Raw genomic sequence first — 23,229 nt, 5'->3', positions numbered from 1 at the left:
AAATAGAAGAGAGGGAAGAAATCAGGAAAACCCACAGCCAGCGTGATGGAACACAGGCATCTTGGTGCCCATGTCCATAGATCCCTCAAAGTTGCCACCCAAGTTGATAGGATTGTTACGGTAGCATATGATGCGTTGGCTTTCATTAACAGGGTATTGAGTTTAAAGAGCCATGAGGTTATGCTACAGCTCTATAAAGCCCTGGTTAGGCCACACTTGGAATACTGTGCTTAGTTCTGTTCGCCTCATTATAGGAAGGATGCAGAGAGAGGGTACAGAGATTTACCAGGATGTTGCCTGGACCGGAGGGCATGTCATAAGAAGAAAGATGGAGGGAGCTAGGGCTTTTCTCAATGGAGCGAAGAAAGACGAGAGGTCACTTGGTAGAGGTATACAAGACGATGAGAAGCATAAATAGAATGGATAGCCAAAGACTTTCCCCAGGATGGAAGTGGCTATTACAAGGAGGCATAATTTTAAGGTGATTAGAGGAAGATTTAAGGGAGATGACAGAGGTATGGTCTTTACACAGAGTGGTGGGGTGTGGAATATATTGCTAGCAGTGGTAGTAGAGTCAGATATATTAGGGACATTTAAAAGACTCTTGGATAGGTACTTACATGATAGTAAAATGAAGGGTATGTGGGTTAGTAGGAGAAAGGTTGGCACAACATCGAGGGCCAAAGTGCTCTATGTTCATTCAATGGTGGTCGAGTGAATCATTAGAACTGCAGACTAACAAGTGCCCAGGTTCTGGTGAACCTCAATTTAGGATCTTACAAGAAGTAACTAGTGAGATAGTTGATACATTGGTTTTATTTTTCCAAACTTCCCTTTATTCAGAGACAGTGTCATTAGATGGGATGATAACGAGTCTAACTCCTTTATTCAAAAAGGAAAAGAGATATAAAGCAGGAAACTACAAGCTTAACATCTGACATAGGGAAAATGTTAAAAATGCAAAAAGATTTACAAGACAAATATGCTCAAGATACTCAGACAAAATCAGCATGGTTTTGTGAAAAATAAATCATATTTGGCTTACTGGTAGGCTCAGAGTTAGAGTTCAGAGGTAGTAACACATGCTGAAGGTAAAGGGAAACTAATGAATACACTGTACTTGGATTTCCAGAAGGCATTTGTTATCAGGTGCCACATCAAAGGTTATTGCAAAAATTAAAGATTCATGACATAGTAAATTAGCACAAATTGAAGACTGACTGGCCAACAGGAAGTTGGACAAGAGGAACAAATAGGTCTTCATCAGGTTTGTAAGATGCAACGAGTGGTATGTCATTGTAATCGGAGGACCTCAATTGATTAAAATTTATAAAATGACTCAGATAAAGGCACAGAAGGTAGGTTGCCAAATTTGATGATGATACAAAACTAAATAGGAAGGTAACCTGTGAAGTCATAAAGAGAATGCAGAAATTTGTAGGTAAGTTGAATGAACAAAGATCTGGCAAATGGAGCATAACATTAGAAAATGAGTCATACAGTCAAAGAGAAACAGACCCTTTGGTCTAACTTGTCCATGCTGATCAGATACGCTAAACTGATTTAGTCCCATTTGCTAGAATTGAACCTTTCCTATTCATGTATACATCGAGATGCCTTTCAAAATGTTGTTATTGTACCAAACTATGCCACTTCCTCTGGAGGGCCATACCATACACGTACCACCCTGTGCGTGAAAATGTTGCCCCTCAGGTTCCTTTCGAATCTTCCCCCTCTCACCTAGTTTAGTTTTGGACTTCCCAACCTCAGGGAAAATACAGTGGCTATCCACCATGCTCATGATTTTAAAAACCTCCCTAAAGGAACTCTCCCCCGCTCCCCAGCCTCCAAGGAAAATAGCCCCAATTTAATCAGCCTTTCCCTATAGCTTAACCCCCCTCCAACACTGGCAACAACCTTGTAAATCTTTTCTGAATCATTTCAAGTTTCACAACATAACTTCACCACCACCCTGTCTACTACCTGCAAGCCAATGTTGTATCCAAATGGCTAGCTCTCCCAGGATCCCATATGATCTAACCTTGCTAACCAATCTACCATGCAGAAACTTGTCAACTGCCTTGCTGAAGTCCAAATAGACAATGCCCACCAGTCTGCCTTTACCAAACTTCATCACTTCTTCAAAAAAAAACTTAATCCAGTTAGAGAGACCAAATTTACCATGCACAAAACCATGTTGACTATCCCTCATCAATCCCTACCTCTCCAAATACATGTAAATCCAGTCCCTCAGAATTGCCTCCAACAACACTGCCATCAAGCTCACCAATCTATCATTCCCTGGCTATAGGACAAACAGGAAGACAGCTAACAATCTGCATACATGAACATCAACTGGCCACGAAACGACACGACCAGCTATCCTTAGTAGCCACACACACAGACAACAAGCAACATGAATTCGACTGGGACAACACTACTATCATAGGGCAAGCCAGACAGAGAACAGCCAGGGAATTCCTAGAGGCATGGCATTCATCCACAAACTCCATCAACAAACACATCGACCTGGACCCAATATACCAACCACTACAGCGGACAGCTGAAACTGACAACCGGAAGCGGCAGGGACAGACCACTATAAACACCGGAGGAAACATCAAAGAAGCGCTTCGCAGGAGGCTCCCAAGCACTGATGATGTCGCCTAGCCAGGGGACGAAACGTTTGCAACAAAAACTTCCAGCTCGGCGAACAGAACCACAACAACGAGCACCCAAGCTACAAATCTTCGCACAAACTTTGAATGATACAAGTATTCTCAGCAAGGGGCTTAGCAATCACTTCTCTCGCTTCTCACAAAGCTCTGGGAAGAAAATGTGAAACTGTCCATATTGGCACGAAACAAATTATCTTGAAGATTGCAGGGCTCTTAGAAGAGGATATCCTGGTGAATGAATCAGAAGTGATCAGCATGCAAGCACTGCAAGTAATTAAGAAAACTAATAAAACATTTATTACATGGGGAATTATATGCATATGATGGGAGGTTATCCTTTAGTTATACTGGGCATTGGTGAGACTACAACTAAAGTATTGCTTTTGGTTCTGATTCACTTATTTAAGGAATGAGGTAAATGCAGTGAAAACAATTCAGAGAATGTTTACCAGGCTAATATTGGAAATGAGGCAGTTGACCTAAGGAAAAAGTTTAAACAGGTGAGATGTCACTGGTGTATGCAATGGAATTTGAACGTCAAGGTGGATGCAGAGACAGTATTTCCTTTTCTGTAAGAATCTAGAAAGAAGGTGTTGTCCACTTAAGACAGAGATGAAGGAGAATCTTTTCTCCAAGGGGAGAACTTCTTTGGAACTCCCTTCCTGTAAAGATGGAACAGTGCCCATTTTTAAGGCATAAGCAGATGCTCATAAACGGGAGGTGGTAGGATATCAAGGTTAGGCAAGAACGTGGATTTAAATTTAGAATCATATCAACAATCTTTTTTGTGAAGCAGGCTCAATGGGTATAACAGCCTCTTCCTGCTCCTAATTCATTTGTTTAAACTTCTATTGTTCAAACTCCTTAAACGATGCACACTTGTGAAAAATCTGGTTGACTGAATTTGAGGCTGTCCTGGGAACTGATAGAAGTTTTCACAGTGGGTGGGTTCCACTCCTAATATAACGTGGTTTGAAACTGGTTGGAGGACAAATAAGGGAATAATTCAGTCTGACTACAGTATCTCAAATTATTCAGTCAATCCAAAACATTTGCAGACTGCTCTGACGGTCAGGGATGTTCAGCATCACACAGATGGTCTGACAGTAAATTCCTCCATTCTTGCTTGGACTCCGAGTTGAGTTGTAAGAAAAGGTGTTCCTTGGAGTCACCTGTACTTACAAAGAAGGAATCATCATTGAGTGTACTCCATTCAATGCACTCCTCCCTTTTCATAAAATGATGATGCTCAAATCTGAGTCTCAAATGTAGGGTCTCTTGCTCTCTCTCTCCTTGTTAACTGAGAAAAGTGACTCAAGCAGTGTCATTGCAAATGCCAGGTTAACCAAATACAAACTGCTGTCAGATTGCTAATTGAGAGCAATTAGCAATTATGTAAGTCATGGAACATAATATAAAGGGGGATTTGGGTGGAACAAAAAGGACAAAACAAATGAACAGACTTTAAAGGCTCTTCCGCACAGAACAGACTGAAAATAACTATTAAACTATCTTATTTACATCACCTCCCAGCCATTAGTTCAAAATTCTAAACAAGACCAGTCTGAATGGTGTAAGTTGACCTTAGTTCTAGAGGAAACTAGTGACAGAGTGAGGGGTATTCATACTTAGCTTACTTCTACAAATATATTTAACTGTAAATTAGAAAACAACAAGTCTTTTTCTTCTTCTCTTCTCTCAGTTTTAACTTGAAGACCAAAGGTTAGAGATCTCAGCTTTGAAAGGGGAAAAGGTCTGGGGAGCATTTAATACAGTAACATCCCCTGTCCATTTACCAAATGAATTCAGTTCCATATTTTTCGGTCAATTCAAGTCTCCACTCAAAATTATTCATCTACTGTCGGTCAATTGTTCAATTTTATGGATAAAGGTAAAGTTGCTATTGTCTTACCAGACCATAGGGCTGCTGTCTCATTTGAAAGACAACTTGTGGTGGTTTAACCTGAGTGCCACCATGCCTCAAGGGAGAAGGAGAGTCCTTCATGGTAACCTCACTCATGCAAAAATTGAACCCACGCTGTTGGTGTCATTCTGCATTACAAACCAGTCATCCAGCAAGCTGATCTAAATGTACAGAATTGATCGGAGCAAACTATGCAGACGCTGAAATCTATAGCGAAAACAAAAATAATGCTGAAGATCACAACGGGTCAGGCAGCATCCATGGAGAGGAAGCAAGCTAACATTTGAAGTCTAGATAACTCTTCATCAGAGCTCTAGCACGTTTTGTTTTGTTTTCATTACAGAATTGACAGTTGAAAATAACATGGATGCCAAGCAGTAAGCATCCTAACTGGAAAATGTTTAACAAATCCAAAGTAATGTCTGATTGTGAATGTAGTCCAACACCAAAAATACGAGTGTTACACCTTTAACCTACACCATTTGTTACAGTTCCAAGTGAGAGTTATTTAAAATAGCTGATTAACTTATCAATTGAGGGGTAGAAGTCTCCAAATTGGGGAAAAAATAACTTGAAAGCAAACCTCCAGATTTCTCACAAGAGATTCCACCATCTTACTTGTACATCTGTGTCAAGAATACATGCCTGCGTGGGATAATACTCCAGTCAAAAGAAAACAGAAAAATGAACTGTTTCTTTGGGGCAGAGGTCAAGTATCTCCAGTAACATTGGGCACAAATAAAAAATTGTGCACCAGCATATGGTCATTATAGTTTTGTACAAGATCAGTCACAGCTCAATTAATGCTTGTTAACCAATTTTATCAAAGTCTGAATATCTATTAAATAAAAGCACAAGTACAGTTACATTTATTAACAATTAGCACTTTGCCAGAGAAAATTAAAGGAATAATTGGGGCAAGGGGTGAACTTGGTACAAATTTAGCAGCTAAAGTATTTCCAATAAATTTTGTCAGACTCTCAGCCAGATAAAGGAACATCTACATCTTTCATCAATCCCTCTGTAGCTAAATTGTGGCAAAGATGGAAAAAATAATGAAAGACTTTAATCACAGCAACTTTCTAGCTGAAGAAAACAAGCACAAGGCTATAAGAAGGAAAAATAGATTTGAGGGCGTCTGTACTGAATTTTCAAAGCACGCAAAGCAAGATGCTTTACTAAAGCACACGTAATGCATACAGCAGTAAGAAATGATGCTGGAGAGCGAGAGCGATTACTACAGTATGTGAAGTGAATTCAACACTCAAGGGAAGTAAGAAATCACAATTGTAAAAGTCACCTCAAGTTTAAATTAAAAGGCAGACAAAATGAAATAGCCTTAAGTTCACAAGCAGAGGGCAAGACTAACCAAAGATATCATAAAACAATCTGTTTTGTGCAAAAACAGATCCAGAAAATGCTGAAACATTAAGAGTCAAATCCAACTTAATACAAACTGGGACCTGCAGAAGCAACTGACAAGAAAAACTCAAGTAGTAAATATGTTAGATCTAGTAACCAGGAACTGAATTTCCAAGTTTGTGTCCTTAGGGAAGTTAACTAAAGCAATCGAAAGCAAAGAGTTAATTTAAAAAAAAGCTTCGTCTTTTGTCTGTTATCTAAGTTTCAGCTAGAAGACTGGGGCTGTCAGTTCAGTTCCAGGGTAAGAAAGCAAAGATAGCACTTCCAGCATAAAGCATTTAGGCAAAGGCACAAGCTGCCTTTGTTTGCTCAAATTCAAGTAACACTACAGATCTCCCAACACACATACCTGTCAAAATGCTTTCACCATCAAATTAACAAGCTAAAACTTTAGATAGTGATTCTTCAGAGAATAAGTACCAACATCACTTCATAGGTGACAGATTCTTTGCACCATCACCAGCTTAACAGTGCCTTTGACAATTTGGTCAAAATGATCGTTTGGTCAGTAATTCTCCTGAAAGCCAAACATGCAAATTCCAGTAGGCAAGGAGTAGGACGCAAAGCATATCAATCAGATTTTGCTGTGACGAAATGGCAGCGCTCAGTATTCTTAAAAAGAAAGCATCCACAGATTCTAAATAGATTTTGCTGATAACTTAGAGGTTTCTAGATGTTCATTGGAAAATGAAGGACAAGTTATCTTGTGCAAATGAGGAAAAAGTTTTAAAAACATATTTATCATGAAATATATTCTGAGAAGCAAAGACCCCTACCGAAAAAAGTGTTCCATTAAAGAACAACAATCCATTTAAAAAAGCTGCAATGCTGAGAGGAGGAGTAAAGTGGAGAATGAAGATAGTTTCAGAGATCAGCAAATCAAGACGAAAAGAACAAGGAGGAGAACAACAGAGAATAAACTGAAATGCTTTTACATTTCTTGCAAGGACGTTTTTAAACAGGAGGAGTCTCACAGGAGATGTCAGAATCTCCTTGGAGGCCGAATCAGGAGAAATCAGAATGGGCAGAAAGGAAGGCAGGGACAGTTAAATATAAAGGCCTCCTCTTCAGAACCATCAGTACCAAGTCTTCAGTCAAATTGATTCACTCCATATGATAGCAAAAATGGTTTAATATTGGACCAAGGCTCAAATGCTTATTTTAAAACAAAACAGGATCTTCTTTACATTTTCTTAAGAGCTAGTTTTTGACCTTCAGGAGTTACTCTTCAATCATTCTTCCCAACTCAAGTTATTGACTAATCCAAAATTTACATTTAACAACTAATTCCGCATTGATATTGATTTCACATCAATCTCTGCTTGCAGAAGTGTTCCAAATTCTACAACCGTTCCTCGTGTTTCCTAATTTCAATCCTAAAAGTTCTGGCCCTCATTTTTAGATTTCGCACCCTGGTGCTAGATTATGTTCAATTATTTGAACGTTTATTTCATTAAATTTCCTTCATTACAACAGTGACTAGACTTACAAAACATTTCACTGATTTGGGACACTTTAGGATATCCCAAGGTCATTAAAAAAACTACAAAATGGCAAGTTATTGGCATTTTAGTATGTCAAAAACGGTTGCCCACTTGTCTCCAACAACCACTGTACCTCAAATAATTCACTACAGATTAAACACTTTGGTAACAAATGAAAATCTTTATGAAATAACACTATTCAGTCTGAAGTTATCCATTTCACACAGTCTGTATTACAATTCTCTTTCTCCTCTCGCCCACTCCCTCCCAACCTGCTGCCCCTACCCACCCCCACATCCAATACTTCTGGCATTAATCTGCAGACTCACTACCTCAGTGACTTTATGTTTTCCTGGCACCCAGTTAGTTCAGTATTTGCTCAAGTTTAAAACATTTCCCACTGCCCTAGCCTCCACAGCAGGTTCCTTTCATTTGATCCCTCAATGTATTTCTCTAAAATCAATTTGCAAACTCTGAAAGGTTGGTGTGGGTGGAACAGTTCAGGAGCGCTGGCAGCAGTATTGGGGTAAAAGGAAACGGTTCCAGTAAATGCGTTTCATTTGAACCATGCTGGAACCAGCAACCTGGCAAATCTCGTTGGGACGCCACAGTAGCTCAGTGGTTAGCATTGCTGCCTCTCAGTGTCACTGACCAGGTTAAATTCCACCCTTGGGCCACTGTCTACGCAGGGTTTGCACATTTCTTCCTGTCTGCATGGGTTTCCTCTAGTTTTCTCCCACAGTCCAAAATGGTGGATTGGTCATGTTAAATTACCCACAGTGTCCAGGGATGTGTAGGTTAGGTGGATTAGCCATGGGATTCCTGAAGAAGGGCTCATGCCCGAAATGTCAATTCTCCTGCTGATTCCTGAAGAAGGGCTCATGCCCGAAACATCGATTCTTCTGCTCCTGAGATGCTGCCTGACCTGCTGCGCTTTTCCAGCAACACATTTTCAGCTCTGATCTCCAGCATCTGCAGTCCTCACTTTCTCCTAGCCATGGGAAATGCAGGGTTATAAGAGATAGGGTGGGGTGGGGTGGGTGAGTCTGGCTCAGATGGTTTTCAGAGAATTATTTTGGACCAAATGGCCTGCTTCCACACTGTAGGATACTATGAAAGCAAATAACCAGGGCTGTAAAGAGAGTTTTCAATTAAGTGGGACAGAGGTGGTTTTGGAGAGGCAGAAGGATATCATGGCACTGCAAGGCAGTGATTAGATAATAGAGAGTGGGCAAGTGGAAGGATCAGAGTATACAAACATTACAGAACTGTGGGGATTGTGTAGATTCTCCTGTGTGGAAACAGGCACATCAGCCCAACAAGTCCACACTGACCCTCCTAAGAGTAACCCACCCAGACTCATTCCCCTGCCCTATATTTACCCCTGACAAATGCACCTAACCTACACATCCCTGAACACTGTGGACAATTTAGCATGGCCAATACACCTAACCTGCACACCTTTGGACTGTGGGAGGAAACCGGAGCACCTGGAGGAAACCCACGCAGACACGGGGAGAACGTGCAAACTCCACACAGACATCACGCAAGACTGAATTTGAACCGGGTCCCTGGCGCGGTGAAGCTGCAGTGCTAACCACTGAGCCATCGTGCTGCCCAGTAACCATTAGGATCAAAAAGGGTGGAAAAAAATAAGGCAACAAAATTAATAGCACTTAAAATATAAATAGTACTTCAGAACAAATCAATTAGCAGCATAAATAGAGGTGAATGGGTATAATCTTACAGCCATTACAGTCATATGGTTACAAGGAGATCAAAGCTGGAGCCAAATATTCAAGGTTGGGGTTTACACAAGGACAGGCAGCAAGGAAAGGAGGGGTTGGTGGGGTAGCATTGTTAGTAAGGGATGGGAAATAGTACAATCAGAAAATGCAGAATTCACAAAGTTGGAGGTAAGAAAGGGGAAGAACTCACAAGCAGGAATAGTTTGCAGGCCCCCGATCAGTCACTAAACAGAAGCAGAGAATAAAACAGAAGATAATAAGGATCTGTTAGAAAAGGGCTATACATTAATTATGGATGACTTTCACCTTCATATAGATTGGGAAAATCAAATTGGCAGGAACTAAGAATTCAAAGTGTATGCAAGAGAGAGTTTCCTACTCCCCTACTATAAAACAATATATTGAGAATTCAGTCAAGGATTGAAGCTGGCATCTGAATCTATTTCGGATCTGGCAATGTACAATAGCACAGATTTAATAATCGCAGAGTAATGGATCCCCGAGGAAACACTCACCAAAATATGATAGAATTTAGCAGTTTCAGAGTAATAAGCTTGGTTCAGAAACAATTGTGCTAAACTTAAATAAGGTTAGCTACAGACAGATGATGAAAGAGTTAGCTGGAGTGGATTGAGAAATGAGTACAGCAGCAAAGACAGTTGATAAACAATGAAAAGTATTGGAAGAAATATTTGTGACATTAAGCAAAAATGTATCCCACCGAGAAAGGAGGATTCTAACAAAGTAATGTGTCAACCATGGAAGTTAAATTGCAAGGAGAAAAAATACAATATGGCAAAGATTATTGGTAAGCCAGAGGATTGTAGAAATCAACAAAAGAAAACAAAGCAAAAAGTAAACTTTGAAGGTAAGCTATCAAATAACAGAAGGATAACAGAAGCTTCATTAAATACAGGTATCCCCCACCTTTTGAACATTCGCTTTACGCAATTTCACTTTTACAAAAGAGCTACATTTGTATCTATTTTCACAAGTCCAAAGAGGATTTTCACTTTTACAAAAAATGGCAAATCCCATATAAATCACGCACTTTTGTTTTACACCATTTTTGGCTTGCGAAACGTTTCCTGGGAACGCTTTACTTTTGGATAGTGGGAGCTTTTTGGTATACCAAAGAGAACATTGGCTCTCTGACAAATGAGTCTGCAGAATTAATAATGTGGAACCATTAAATAGCAGGGGTTGAAAAAAAACTTTGCATCAGTCTTCACAGAAACGTGTGCGTATGCATGTGGCAGGTTAGCAGTTGGGTGCTGGGGGATAAATACAATAACTATCATTAGAGGAAAGGTACGAGGGAAATCATTGGGACTAAAGGCTGATTAGCCCCTTGGACCTTATGGGTTAGCCTGGGATATTAAAGGAAAGAGCTACATAGGTAGTATGGATACACTGGTACCAAACTTCCAAGAATCCGTAGATTCAGAAGTTTCAAAGGATTGGAAAACTGCAATGTTACATCCGTATTCAAAGAGAGGGAGAAGACAGGTAAAGACAAACAAGTTAGCTTAAAATCTGTAACTGAGGAAATGCTATAAGAGATAAGGGCAGAGCATTTAAAATTACACAATGTAATCAAGCAGAATCATCATGACATCAAGAGGAGAAAATCAAGCCTAACAAATGTATTAGATTCTTTGAGGTGGTAACAAGCAAGATAGGTAAGGGGGGGGGGGGAACAGGCAGATTCAATATATTTGGATTTCCAAAAGGTGTCTGATAAAGGTACTGCAAATAAGGCAACATAATAACTTAAGAACCTTCAGATTTTCTTGAGGTAATATATTAATATATAGAAAGGATTGGCTAACTAATAGAAGTCAGTTGGGACAAGGGAAGCATTTTCAGAATGTTAACATGTAACTAGTGGAGCACCTCAGATCAGTGCCAAGGCCACAATTATTTACAAAATATACTAATGACTTAAGATGAGGGAAGTGAATGTACTACTGCCACGTTTGTAGATAACACAAGAGGTAGGAGGACGTTTGCTTAGGATGACAGAATCTGCCAAGGAAAGTTAACAGATTAAGTGAGTGAGCAAAAACTTGGTAGATGAAATTCAAATGAGGGGAATGTGAAGTTATGTCCTTAAAAGAGTTGATTATTTAAATGGAAAAAGAATGCAAAAAAGTTGCAACACAGGCCTGGGGGTCCTCAAGCTGAAGTAACAAAAAGCTACTGAAGCTAGGTAATATGCAAGGGAAATGAAATGTTGGCTTTATTTCAAAGGGACATCTCATTAAAACTATAAAAGGGACGAGTCAGACCAAAAGGAGACCCTTTTATTCCTTTATTTATTCACAGGATAAGAGAGTCTCTGGATAGACCAGCCCTAACTGCCTAAATGGCAGTTAAAAGTCAATCACATTGCTGTGGGTCTGGAGTCACAAGCAGCCATTACTAGATAAGGATGGCAGCTTCCTCCCCTAAAGTACATCAGTGAAGCAGATGGAGTTTTCTAACAATCAACAATAAATTCAAGGTCATATTTCGATTTTTAATTCCAAACATTTATTGAATTCAAATTCCACCATCTGCCGTGGTGGGATTTGAACCCAGGTCCCCAAAACATTGTTGATCGCTGGATCAACAGTCTAGCGATTACACCACTAGACCGTTGCCTCTCCTATGCAAGGAAAGGTATACAGGCATTTGAGGCAGTCCAAAGAAGGCTCATTAGGTTGACCCTGGGCGTGGACTTTAGAAAATTAACAGAAGATGTCACAAGAGTCTCAGGGCACTTGACAGAATTAATGCAGAAAGGGTGTTTCTTCTTGTGAGTGTGTCTTGGTGCAGAGGGCATAAACTCGGAATAAGGGGTCACTCATAAGAGATAGATGGAGGGTCTGAACCTGGGAATTCTTAACAGCCCAGCTTTAGCCCTTTGTAGTTAAAAATATTAAAGGCTGAATTAGATTTTTAAAAATCAAGACTTTCAAGGGTGGTGGGAAAAAAGCAAGGAAGTGAAGTTTAGGATCAGATCAGTCATTGAATGGCCAGACAAACTCAATGGGCTGAATGACCTGAATCATAGAATCCCTACAACGTGGAAGCAGACCATTTGACCAGAGTCCACACTGACCCTTTGAAGAGCTTATACAATTTGCTGCAGCTTTGTTCAGAGTTCAGTTACCCAAAGAGATTGTTGTCTTTGCACTTAGTCTCAAAGTCTTCACCTATCACAGACTATTTGTTTTTACTGGTTTCCATCCTTCCCTATTTCAACCACTTAAAACCTACTTTTAACATTTTTCTCTTCTGGTCAAAGTTTAGTTTGGACTTCTTTCCGTAGATGCAGTCAGGTATGCTGAGCAATTCCAGCATTTTCTATTATTATTTCATTTTGCCTTCCTAATGGCTCATTCACTTTTAGTGCTCGAAGCCAACTCCTTTGAACACCAACATTTTTTACTTTCTTATACTTAAAAAGAAAAGCTACTTTTCTGTTTTTCCTGCAAGTAACCCAATTTCAACACAATCTACACCATCTTCTCATCAGTTCTTCCCCGATCAGAACCTTAAGTATTAAAATCAGAAAATAGCACTTCACTCCCCCTCTACAAATTTTATTCCCCAAATTCCTAATTTACACATTAACAGTAAATTCAAATTAGAGTCTTTGCACTATTTCAGCAGATTTTCCTTTCACGCCATACTCAAGTTACATATGCTTCCCTTATGGTCAATAACAGGCAGTTTCGGCAAGTAACATTAAAGTATTTACATTAACCAGGTGCTGATCACCATCATAATCAATTCCTTCATCGACTGCAGTACGTGCAAGATCTCCTGCCTGATCTGCTACAGCAGACTGCACACCATCTCATGGAGGGTCAGTCTACGATCTAACTCATGCTGACTAAAGAGTTGGCCCAAAACAAAGTTTCTGAGAGGACAAGAGCGATTTCAAAAATTAGCTGCAAATAAAATTGGATGACTAAAAAAAAAAACACCATTTTATTAAGGATCAGTAAGTGACAGTCTTCCACCTTGGGAAAAACAGAGTTTTCATCTCGGCAGTCAGAGTTAAATATCACCTGATGTTTCTACCAATGCCCCTCCAAACAGCCAGCTTCTGGAACTCACAGCTATGAGCAACGCCCTTCCAGAAGCTAGTGTCAATACCCACCATCTTCCAAGATGCTTCATCCCCTCGTGAGAGGGGTTTGGCGACGCAGGAGGTCTGGACCCAGTCCAGTCATAGAGTCATAGGGACGAATACCATGGAAACAGACCTTTTGGTCCAACCCGTCCATGCCGACCAGGTATCCCAACCCAATCTAGTCCCACCTACCAGCATCTGGCCTGTATCCCTCCAAACCTTTCCTATTCATATACACATCCAGATGGCTTTTAAATGTTGCAATTGTACCAGCCTCCACCACCTTCTCTGGCAGCTCATTCTATACACATACCACTTTGTGAGAAAAATTTGCCCCCCTCACCCTAAACTTATGCCCTCTAGTTCTGGACTCCCCCATCCCAGGGAACAGACTTTGTCTATTTATCCAATCCATGTCCCATATGATTTTATAACCTCTAAAAGGTCACCCCTCAGCCTCCGGCGCTTCAGGGAAAACAGCCCCAGCCTATTCAACGTCTCCCGATAGCTCAAATCCTCCAACCCTGGCAACATCCTTCTAAATCTTTCCTGAACCCTTTCAAGTTTCACAATATCTTTCCGATAGGAAGGAGACCAGAATTGCATGCAATATTGCAAAAGTGGGGGAATCACCTTCCTGAAGAATTTAGTCTAATGATCACTAAATGGCTATCAAAGAAACTGCTGCTTAGTAATAAGTGTTTGTCGATAGAATTAGCATGTGCCAGGAGCTTCAGATTGGTGACCTTGTCCTGCCAAAAGATAGTTACGATATGTCTGAAACAGCAAAAAGTGCCACTGTTCGCCCTTCCCAGTATACTGCTGAGCATAAATTTTCCATGTCTTCCATCATAGAGGATAGCACTGTAGACACAGACTTGGTAGGCTCTCAGATTGGGGTTCTCAGGCAGGTTGAGGTTATTCATCACAATCTGACCAAGTTTGGATAGGACATAATTGCAGCTTTCACAATTTGCATCAAGTTTGACATCAAATGATATATTACTAGTAGACTATGGAACCAGTTTATGAGAAGTTATCAAGGTCTAATATCACATTGCATGCTGCCATTTATCAGCATTGACAACATCTTGGAATATGACATTTGCCTTCCTGATGTTCATGGTCAAATTAAACTATTTTAGTACTGTTGGTGTCAGTATTGTCAGCACATGCCAAGTTTCCGATGGAGACCATTGTACCACACAGGTTGATGTGATGCCCATGGTGTTAATCAAAGAGTTAATAAATTTCTTGCTTTTCAGCCTAGACTGCTGACGAGTAGCGATGGGAAAAGGAGAGTTTGACAGGCAGGTTTCTCTCTACAGGAGCTATTGGCTACTACTCTGCTGTGTCTCCAGGTAATGACACATTCAAACTACAAGGTCAGGAAGCAATTACCAAAAGTATATCCCTCCTCTGCTCAAATTTAAAACTTGTAGATGAATAAGGAAATAGCAAAACATACCATGTAGAAACCAGCATTATGAGGAAAAAGAGAAATTTATAACCTGGTTTTCTAGCACAAAAGGTTCCATGAACCTTGCACAGAATGTAGCCTGTGCTAAAAATTCATGGACACTCATGTAACTCAGAACATCAACTCTTGAACTGTAAGACCTGACCAGAATACTACACATCAATAGCCACTGAGAACTATTATGACAAAGGACCAAGACTGAATACAGACAACCACAACAAAGTTTAAAATGGTTTCTGAAAGACCTGAGCAGAGAAGGATATTGCATACAGTTTGCTTCTATATCAATGAAGTCCAACAAGTTTGTTTGAGACTGCAAGCCTTCGGAGCCCCCGCTTCTTCTAGTGAGAGAGAATGCATCAGACACACAATTTAAGATCAAAAGGGTCATACAGCTTATGGGAATATATTGAACAAACCCGGATGGCTAATAAGTCTTTAAATCTTTTACTTATAAAGTCTGTGTCTGATGTATTCTCTCACTGGCTGCCTGGGGAAGGAACCGGTATCTGAAAGCTTTCAGTTTCAAATAAACCTGTTGGACTACAACCCAACGTTGAGAGGTTTTTGACTTTGTCCACCCCAGTCCAACACCAGCACCTCTACATCAGTGAGGAGGGACACATATCATTCTGAAGAATGAACTCATGATTGCAACAGGTAAACAAACAAACATAGCAGCCAAAGATGAAGGTGACAAAAACAAATGCCAGAGCATTAAGTAAAATCACACCAGCATTCAAGGACCAAAGGGAATCAACCACCGCAGCTACAAACCCCATTATACTCTAAACAATAAAATATATCCAACTCATCTTGAAAACTACCATCAATTCAGTGACGTTCAGGGAAGGTGGAAGACTGTAGATGTGGAAGTACTCCAGCTGCTTTTTGAAGTGAGCTTGGATTTACTAACTTGAATTGTTATGAGAACTCTACAGGACAGTCTCCTAGGCCACAGCAGCTTCCATGACCTTCCTTCAAAAAGTCAGGAGTGTGGATGTTCACCAATGATTACAGAGTTTCATCTACAATTCTTTAGATAATGAAGCAGTCAACACCCATATATGACACTTGGACAAGAGTCAGGTTTGGGCTAATTACTTATAGTCAACATTGATGCAAGTCCCAGGCAATACAAAATTCCAAGAAGAGAGTCTCACCACCTCCTCTGGAGATTCAACTGCATTATGAAGAAATATCCCACCGTTGAGTGTTAGCAGCAACCAATAACATTACTCAACCAGCTGGATAAATGCTGCAGCAAAGCTTCACAACAAAAACTGAAGTAATCGAGGGAATACACACAACCACCTTCTCAAGACAAATGGGGATAGACAATAAATGCTAGTGTTACTATACACCACCAGAACCCCATAATAATCAAAGTTTAAGATTGTGGCCCCTTCTTCCATTAAGCATCTCAATCAGATGATCCTTCTACCTCCTAAAACAAGAAAATATATAGTTTATGTAACTTATCAGAATGCAATCCTTTCAGACAAAAAAAACCCTTTTACAGCCAATGTAATATTTCTAAAGTGTAGCCACTGTTGTACATAGAGAAATGCTGTACATAAATGTCCACAAGCAGTGACCAAAGAATCTTTTGTGATGTTGATTGAGAGTTACACATTGATCAGGTTATTAGGATAACTCCCCTATTCTTCTCTGAAAGAATGCCATGGGATGTTTTACATATAGTAAGGTAGCCAGATGAAACCTTGATTTAACACCTTACCTAAAAGGCAATATATTCAATGGCGCAGCACTCCCTCAGTACTGCACTTAGAGTTCTATATTAGAAAGTGGAACCCTGCATCAGAGGCAAGTGTGCTACTAGATGCAGTTCAGATGCTAAAGTGAAGCACTACGCACATCCACTGCAAATTACACAATCCACAAATGATATTTGCTTCCCAGATGGGGTCTATTCAAGGTACATATAACTGTCACTTCCTCCCTTTTATATTCCAATCACTTAGAAAAGTATCAACATTTCAGCAGCTATTTTGGCACCTCCGGGTATATTCCTTTACATGTGATTAGTTAGTGGCTAAAGGAAAACCACTTCACTATAAGATCCCACTCTCCACTTTCCATCCAATATCCAACCCATGTCATAACGCAGTCTCCAATTCCAATTTTTTGTGTTCACTAACAATGCTTTCTGAACAATTTCTAGCATTCTGTACTAAATATCAACAGATAGTCCCCTATCCTCCAAGCAAATTAAACTCTCAAAAACCTCATTTGGATTATCTCACTCTTGGGCTATTTTTTTTCCCCTCACAGCATCCAACCGAATCCTGGTTTTGATCAATACTTGTTTGAAAGATCGCATACAACAGATTTCAATAAATCCAATATCCAGGTTAAGTGGAAGATTGAGTGCCCCGCCCCTCAAGTAGTTCAATAGTATTTACTCCCAAATACTACGGATTCAGGTTCCACAGGGGAATGGGATGCAAAATGGAGTAGACTGATCGTAAAAAGAAAGTGGTACGAAGTACCAGTCTAGTTGGTCCAAATGACATTCAAAGCATTCAGATTGTTGGACAAAGTCAACACTCCTGGAATGGGGAAAATACAAATATGAAGGGAAGCTGGGACAACTATAATGCTAGCAAATATTTCATGTGCATAAAACCAAGAAGGAATAAACAGTAGAAGGAAGCAATTGTTTACAATGGTTGAAGAACAAGGAACTCTAAATATAAGATTAAATAGGAGAGTTTAACAGATGTCAGAGATAAGTCTTCTCATTGTTGCCAGGTTATATAAATCAGTTCCAGCTAGAGTTAAGACAGTAACTGCCAAAGTTTATATATGAATGGAGATAGGAGGGGGATAGGTGCAAACCTTAGTGGGCAACTGTAATTTAGACAACTTTCTCAAGTAGAAAACAAAAACTACACAGTCCAGTCAAGCCAAATGGTCGGCTGTTGTGTTGCAACTTCGTTATATTGCTTTAATGTCACCACATGATTAGAACTTCAAGCCTGTATTTGGGATGCAATATGACAGGTAGAGCTAGGTGAATAAATCAACACAACGTATCTTATAACCAAAAAGTTAATCCCACCTGCTATGAGCAAAGAAGCCAAGACATAGGCTACAAACCACCAGATCAAAATCTGACGTGACAATCTTAAACACAAGTACTTGGTGGAATATTTGAATGCATCACAACTTGAGGCCAGCTTGCTGACGACTAATAAAAAAGATAGAACATTATTGGATAATGACAAAACAAAAACCTAATTTTTTTTTAAAAACACTTACAATTAACTAGAATAACTGAAAGAAATGTGTTGCAGTGCAGACCGTTCCAATTAACGTTTACGAGGGAAATATTTACCCAGGCTGGGAAAAAAAGAACTGGTGCTTCAAGGTGTGGCCACACACAGGAGCCAGAATTGTCGCTTGGGAATGGATCCAAGGTTGTGATGGTAACCGTCTTAAAGAGAGATGTCCTGTTGCGATTTTTTTTTCCCCCAAAGAATACGGGCCAGTGTCAGCCTGCTCCAATGGTGTTGAAGCATGCAATTTGAGGAAGAAATACTCGAACATAGCAGGAAGAACGTCTTGTCTCAGCGAAAAATGTATGGAATGGTCTGCCAGGGAGAGGAGCAGAGGCAAAAACATTAGGATGGTTCACAATACACAATCAGATGTGGTGATGGAGGAGTTAACGTAACAGAAGTAAGCATATGAGTGAGATCAAGGCAACTGGAACTTCTTCATCGCTTGCATTCTTCTGTCAAACCATAAGCATAATTTCACTGGATAAAAAAGTGCCCAGTCAAATTGGAAAAAATTGTGAAATTGCATAGATATTTGATAAGGTCTGTGGTTTTCTGTAAAACAAATCCGCAACCTTACCCACAGTATCTGAAGGGGTAATGAGTAACAGAAGGCAAATCAATTTAAACTGTGACAGTTTACCACCCACCACCCACATAGGAAGGAGGAGAAAGCTACTGCAGCAAGTTATGTGTGAAGTTAAAGGGTACTGTAATGACGATGGAAATAAATTTGTCAGATTTAGATATTTTTAAATCAACCTACTTAAATATTTTATTACATGTCTGGGGGAGGTGGACTTGACCCAAAGCTCTGGCCCAGAGATTAGAGGCATAATATTCATATTGATTGTAGTGGGGATATTAAACAGGTCATGTTGATCCTAAACATCAATAAAACTGTTGGAAATAGGTGTGTGCGGGGGGGAAAGAAAGAGAGAGAGAGAGAGAGAGAGAGAGAGAGAGAGAGAGAGAGAGAGAGAGAGAGAGAGAGAGAGAGAGAGAGAGAGAGAGAGAGAGAGAGAGGGGCGGAGAGAGAGAGAGAGGCGGAGAGAGAGAGAGAGGCGGAGAGAGAGAGAGAGGCGGAGAGAGAGAGAGGCGGAGAGAGGTGGTGCAGAAGAGAGATCATGTAAGAGAAAAGAGGGAGGGAGAACACTCACAGTGAAAGAAAGAATCGAGTTACGTAAAGACTATATCTATTTCATTTGCTGCCTTTTTAATTGTGGGTTGAAATGGAAAAATCACTGTATAAAAGTTAAGGATTGTTGAAGGGTTACTTCACTTCTTGAAAGCAGCACACCTGACATTCATTGCATGTGTTGTTTACACAGCTGTTAGTTCAAGCAGCTGAGGAAAGTCTAGTTACAGATAGGCTGGACTATGGGCTGTGTAGAAATGAGATTTAACCAGCTACAAGTAACTGGTTGTTAGACCACAGATCAATGCCAAAGATTTCCTGCCTGCCAATAATTATGCATTTGGCTCCCACGTAGCTGAACAGTTTGGAAGTGTAAATGGGTTTGGGTCACAGCTCTCAGATCTCTGGAAAGGAAGGAGCTGTTTCTACTCTGCAATGAACAGCATATCAAGCAGTTTTATTTACTCTTATCAGTTGCTGTAGGCTGTGACTTTTAATCACTAAGTCAGAGACTTATCCTGTGGACAGGGACCACTGAACTGCTTCTCAGTCTTTCCCTCAGTACAAAATACCTGCATTTTTATGTCTATATGTGTATGTAGAGGGGGCATTTATAAGTGGGTTAGTGTGTTAACTAGAAGACATATTGATAGTTCATAATTGTTTACCTAAAGCTACAGTCTAATTATTTATAATTTATGGTCATTCTTGCCTGTGCTTTCTATCAATCGGAGTCCACAAGACAGGTAAATTGAGCAATTCTGCTTACTTTTCAAATTTTTAAATTTCTGTAATAACTCCAGTGCTTCATTTTCAACTTGCAGCTCCAGTGAAGTGTAACAGTTAATAGACTGACACTTTTAGTACTTAAAGCTTTTAGAAGTAGAACACAAAAAGAGTGTAGGAATAAATATTTATTTCCATTTCCTTCACCTTCAAATGATATTGTGAAACAGGCAATCCTACATTGCACTCACAAATACCAATGCCCATATCTGCATTAGCCAAGGACGAATCCAGGGAGAATGTGCTTTTCAAAAAAAAACCAAAATCGATACAGCTCTACTGAATGTCATTGAGTTCATTTCAGCTCTCTGTCATTAGAAATCCAAATCACTTTCAAAGCAGTACAATGTAAGAAACCAAAAAGCTGATGCCTATCTAAAAGCTGTGGTTACATTTTGCAAAAAAAAATGTCAATGCGGGAAACAAGTAAGTCACAGCTCTTCACTTTCCTCTATTTCTAAAGTTCATCCACACTTTTCATCTGATTCAGAAAAGGCGACCGATATCTACAGGAATAATAACAATGATGAACTCAGAAAGAAAATACATCCTTTGCAAATTTCCATTTTTGAAATCAGACTTTCACTGCCAACAGCAATCAAGTTTGTGCTAACTTTCCATTGGACAGGTCATTACTACCCCCACCCCCCTTTCCCACTTAGTGTAGGTAAATTATGAATCTTACCTTGGCAAGAAATTTTGTGTACATCATCAGGTGTTTCTCAGTGGTAATATCCGAACTCTCATCAACAACCAGAGAATGAACTCGAGCTTGTTTTAACGCTATTAAGTTTTCTGCCTCAACGGGTTCATTTAGAGCTGCAACAAACTGCCAACTATAATTTTTACTCCTGTGGCGTCTACCCAATGACACACCATGGCTCTCTATTAACCTAAAATAAAAAAATTATTGTGATAAAGAGATGAAGACAACACATAAGAAAGAAAGAAACTATAGAAACAGTCTTTACCTGTGCAAGCTTTTAGCTTTGGATATGGGCAACTGTTCCTTGATTAGCCAAAGAACATTTCTGAGGAGGTGAACAACATCGTCTTTTGAGTCACTGTTCAGAGCATCAGTAAACAGCGCCTTCTCCCAGTTGGCTGCATTTAACGGAACTGACAGCGCCTGAAGGTGTTCCCTACTGGCCAGGTGGCGAAGCAAGTAATCTTTTTTCCACCCACCTTGCGGTTGGGACCTACCGCTTGTCCACTCTGTATCAGTAATGCTATTATCAACACAGACTCTAAAATAGAAGACATCAAAAATGACTGTTTCATGCATAATCTCAATGAACTTTGCATTAATACCTGCTTGTTAAATAGTTATGCTTACTTGCAATAGCACTTGTTCTGCTGCTCATCATATAGAAAACAGAACAATCGTGGGTCCATTTGAATCCATGACTTTATCCCACAGTTACTGCCTTTACACTTTTTCATCATGCCAAAATCGATGTCAGGGGTTTCTTTCAGTTCATCATCAAAACAATTGGTGTAGTTATCAGGTCCTTTGTCATCATCTTCATCAATCTCATGGCCATTAGCAAAATCCCCTTCAGCATTCTGCAAAGCAAAGATGAGGACAGGGTATTTCAAATGACTAATTTAAAATCTAAATCACTGAAAACATGTTTTAAAAAATCAAAATTATTACCTCAGGTGATCTTGTAGTTTTACGGTGAAACAATTCTAAAATAGAGCGATGCATTGTATGTCCATCCAAACTGGAAAAATGTGAAACATGAAGTTAAAAATAAAATACGAAATGCTCAAATAAAAGAATGATAAATTTTAAATGTGTTTTTATCCTTTCTGCTTTTGTAAACAATAAAAACGTTTAAATATTTTGAACAGCTTCACGCCTGACTTTCCATTAGTATTCAATTATCTATGGTGTTCCAAATTTTAGAATATCTTTTAGCATTGTCTTCGCTAATGTTTTGATTTCAAATGAATCCGCATCTAGTTAAATTAAAAGTGTAATTACTTAATACACTCAATCTCGGGATCTTTCTATAACTGACAAATTCATGTCACTTTAGCCTACCTTTTGCTAATTCTATGATATCGGAGCTCTTTGGTACACTGAAAAATCATTGAATGAATTGCCAGTTATTGCAAACATTTCAAAAAAAATACTAAAGTTGGTAAATGCGGGATCAAGAAACTACTTTAAAAAGTCAATTCTTTACACTTCTGAAATAAGGTCTTAAAAAAATCTTGTTGGCTGACTTTATCCAATCAACAACTAATTCTCCATTGTTCAATCAGATATGTCCAAACACACTAAAAAGCCTTCACAAATCAGTATGTTCAATTACATCACAATGCTGTGTAGCCTTTGCACAATAGCTCCTGTGTGCTCCATTACTGTTAATTAATCACTGCTTGTTTCTATGATTGCACTGCAATAATGAATTGTTTATGTTATTTCTATCCCAATTGTCTATCTCTGCTCACTGAAACTTCAAAAGCCTAATTTAAGTATTGCAAATTTTATGTCTCCTTCAAAGCCTTAACACCCCCACAGTACTGTATAAATCTTATTGAAAGGAATAAAAACACATTTAAAAACACACTATATATTATTTTCCTCTTACCTTTCAAAACTTAACTTGCACCCTTTTAGCGTCACAACTGCACATGAAAACCAGCTGGTCCTTCCACAGCCTTGCTGAGTTCCTCCAAAGTTGCCCATCTTGTGAACGAATAATTTGTCGATTCTCAAAAGCTTCAGCAGTCTTTTCCCCACTTCAGCCGCAAAGCCTCCTCAAGTCCCCAAGACCACCATAAAAAAGATTGAAAACTAAAGACCATAGATCCAGAGCCCTGATCGACTTACATCTGACCACAGGCTGGGTTTAAAAATACACGGGGTGGGGGGGGGGCAAACTGTGTTTCAGTGCTAGTTTGTGGGGCAGAAGAAAACAGCAAGCACAAGAGACCACAAAACAGTTCTGTGGGAAATGCGCTTGTACATTTATGGAAACACCCTCTTGCCTATTCTGTACATTTGTAAGGAAGGCTAAAATATCACCTTTACATGCACATTTGTCCCTTTGCCCTTCCCCCTCCCACAAACCCAAATATGTATTTCCTCCACATTCACAGGAGATCTCTAGGCATTCAACCTGA

The 23,229-nt window shown here is 39.6% G+C and overlaps 1 protein-coding gene across 8 annotated transcripts in view; it reads right to left on the bottom strand.

The window, feature by feature from the left end:
* nckipsd (NCK interacting protein with SH3 domain) overlaps positions 1-23,229 on the bottom strand; it is a 253,601-nt gene that overhangs the window by 223,098 nt on the left and 7,274 nt on the right. The window contains exons 2-6 of one of the 8 annotated variants that reach the window (XM_087994553.1): positions 22,695-22,863; positions 21,749-21,818; positions 21,428-21,657; positions 21,063-21,338; positions 20,777-20,984 (exon numbers count right to left, since the gene is read on the bottom strand). The exons of 4 other annotated variants lie outside the window; for them this stretch is intronic. In XM_087994553.1, the coding sequence (XP_087850679.1) occupies positions 20,777-20,984; positions 21,063-21,338; positions 21,428-21,657; positions 21,749-21,818; positions 22,695-22,792 (882 nt within the window). In that variant the 5' untranslated portion in view covers positions 22,793-22,863. The remainder of the gene's footprint in view (positions 1-20,776; positions 20,985-21,062; positions 21,339-21,427; positions 21,658-21,748; positions 21,819-22,694; positions 22,864-23,229) is intronic. 3 more of the 8 variants (XM_087994554.1, XM_087994555.1, XM_087994558.1) reach the window with 3 other exon arrangements.

The sequence above is a fragment of the Chiloscyllium plagiosum genome, unplaced genomic scaffold (assembly GCF_037043375.1).
Source record: "Chiloscyllium plagiosum isolate Xiang-an unplaced genomic scaffold, Cpla_swu_hap1 HiC_scaffold_14, whole genome shotgun sequence".
Lineage (NCBI taxonomy): Eukaryota > Metazoa > Chordata > Chondrichthyes > Orectolobiformes > Hemiscylliidae > Chiloscyllium > Chiloscyllium plagiosum.
Note: the sequence above shows the minus strand (reverse complement) of the source record. Positions and strands in the feature narration are given on the sequence as shown.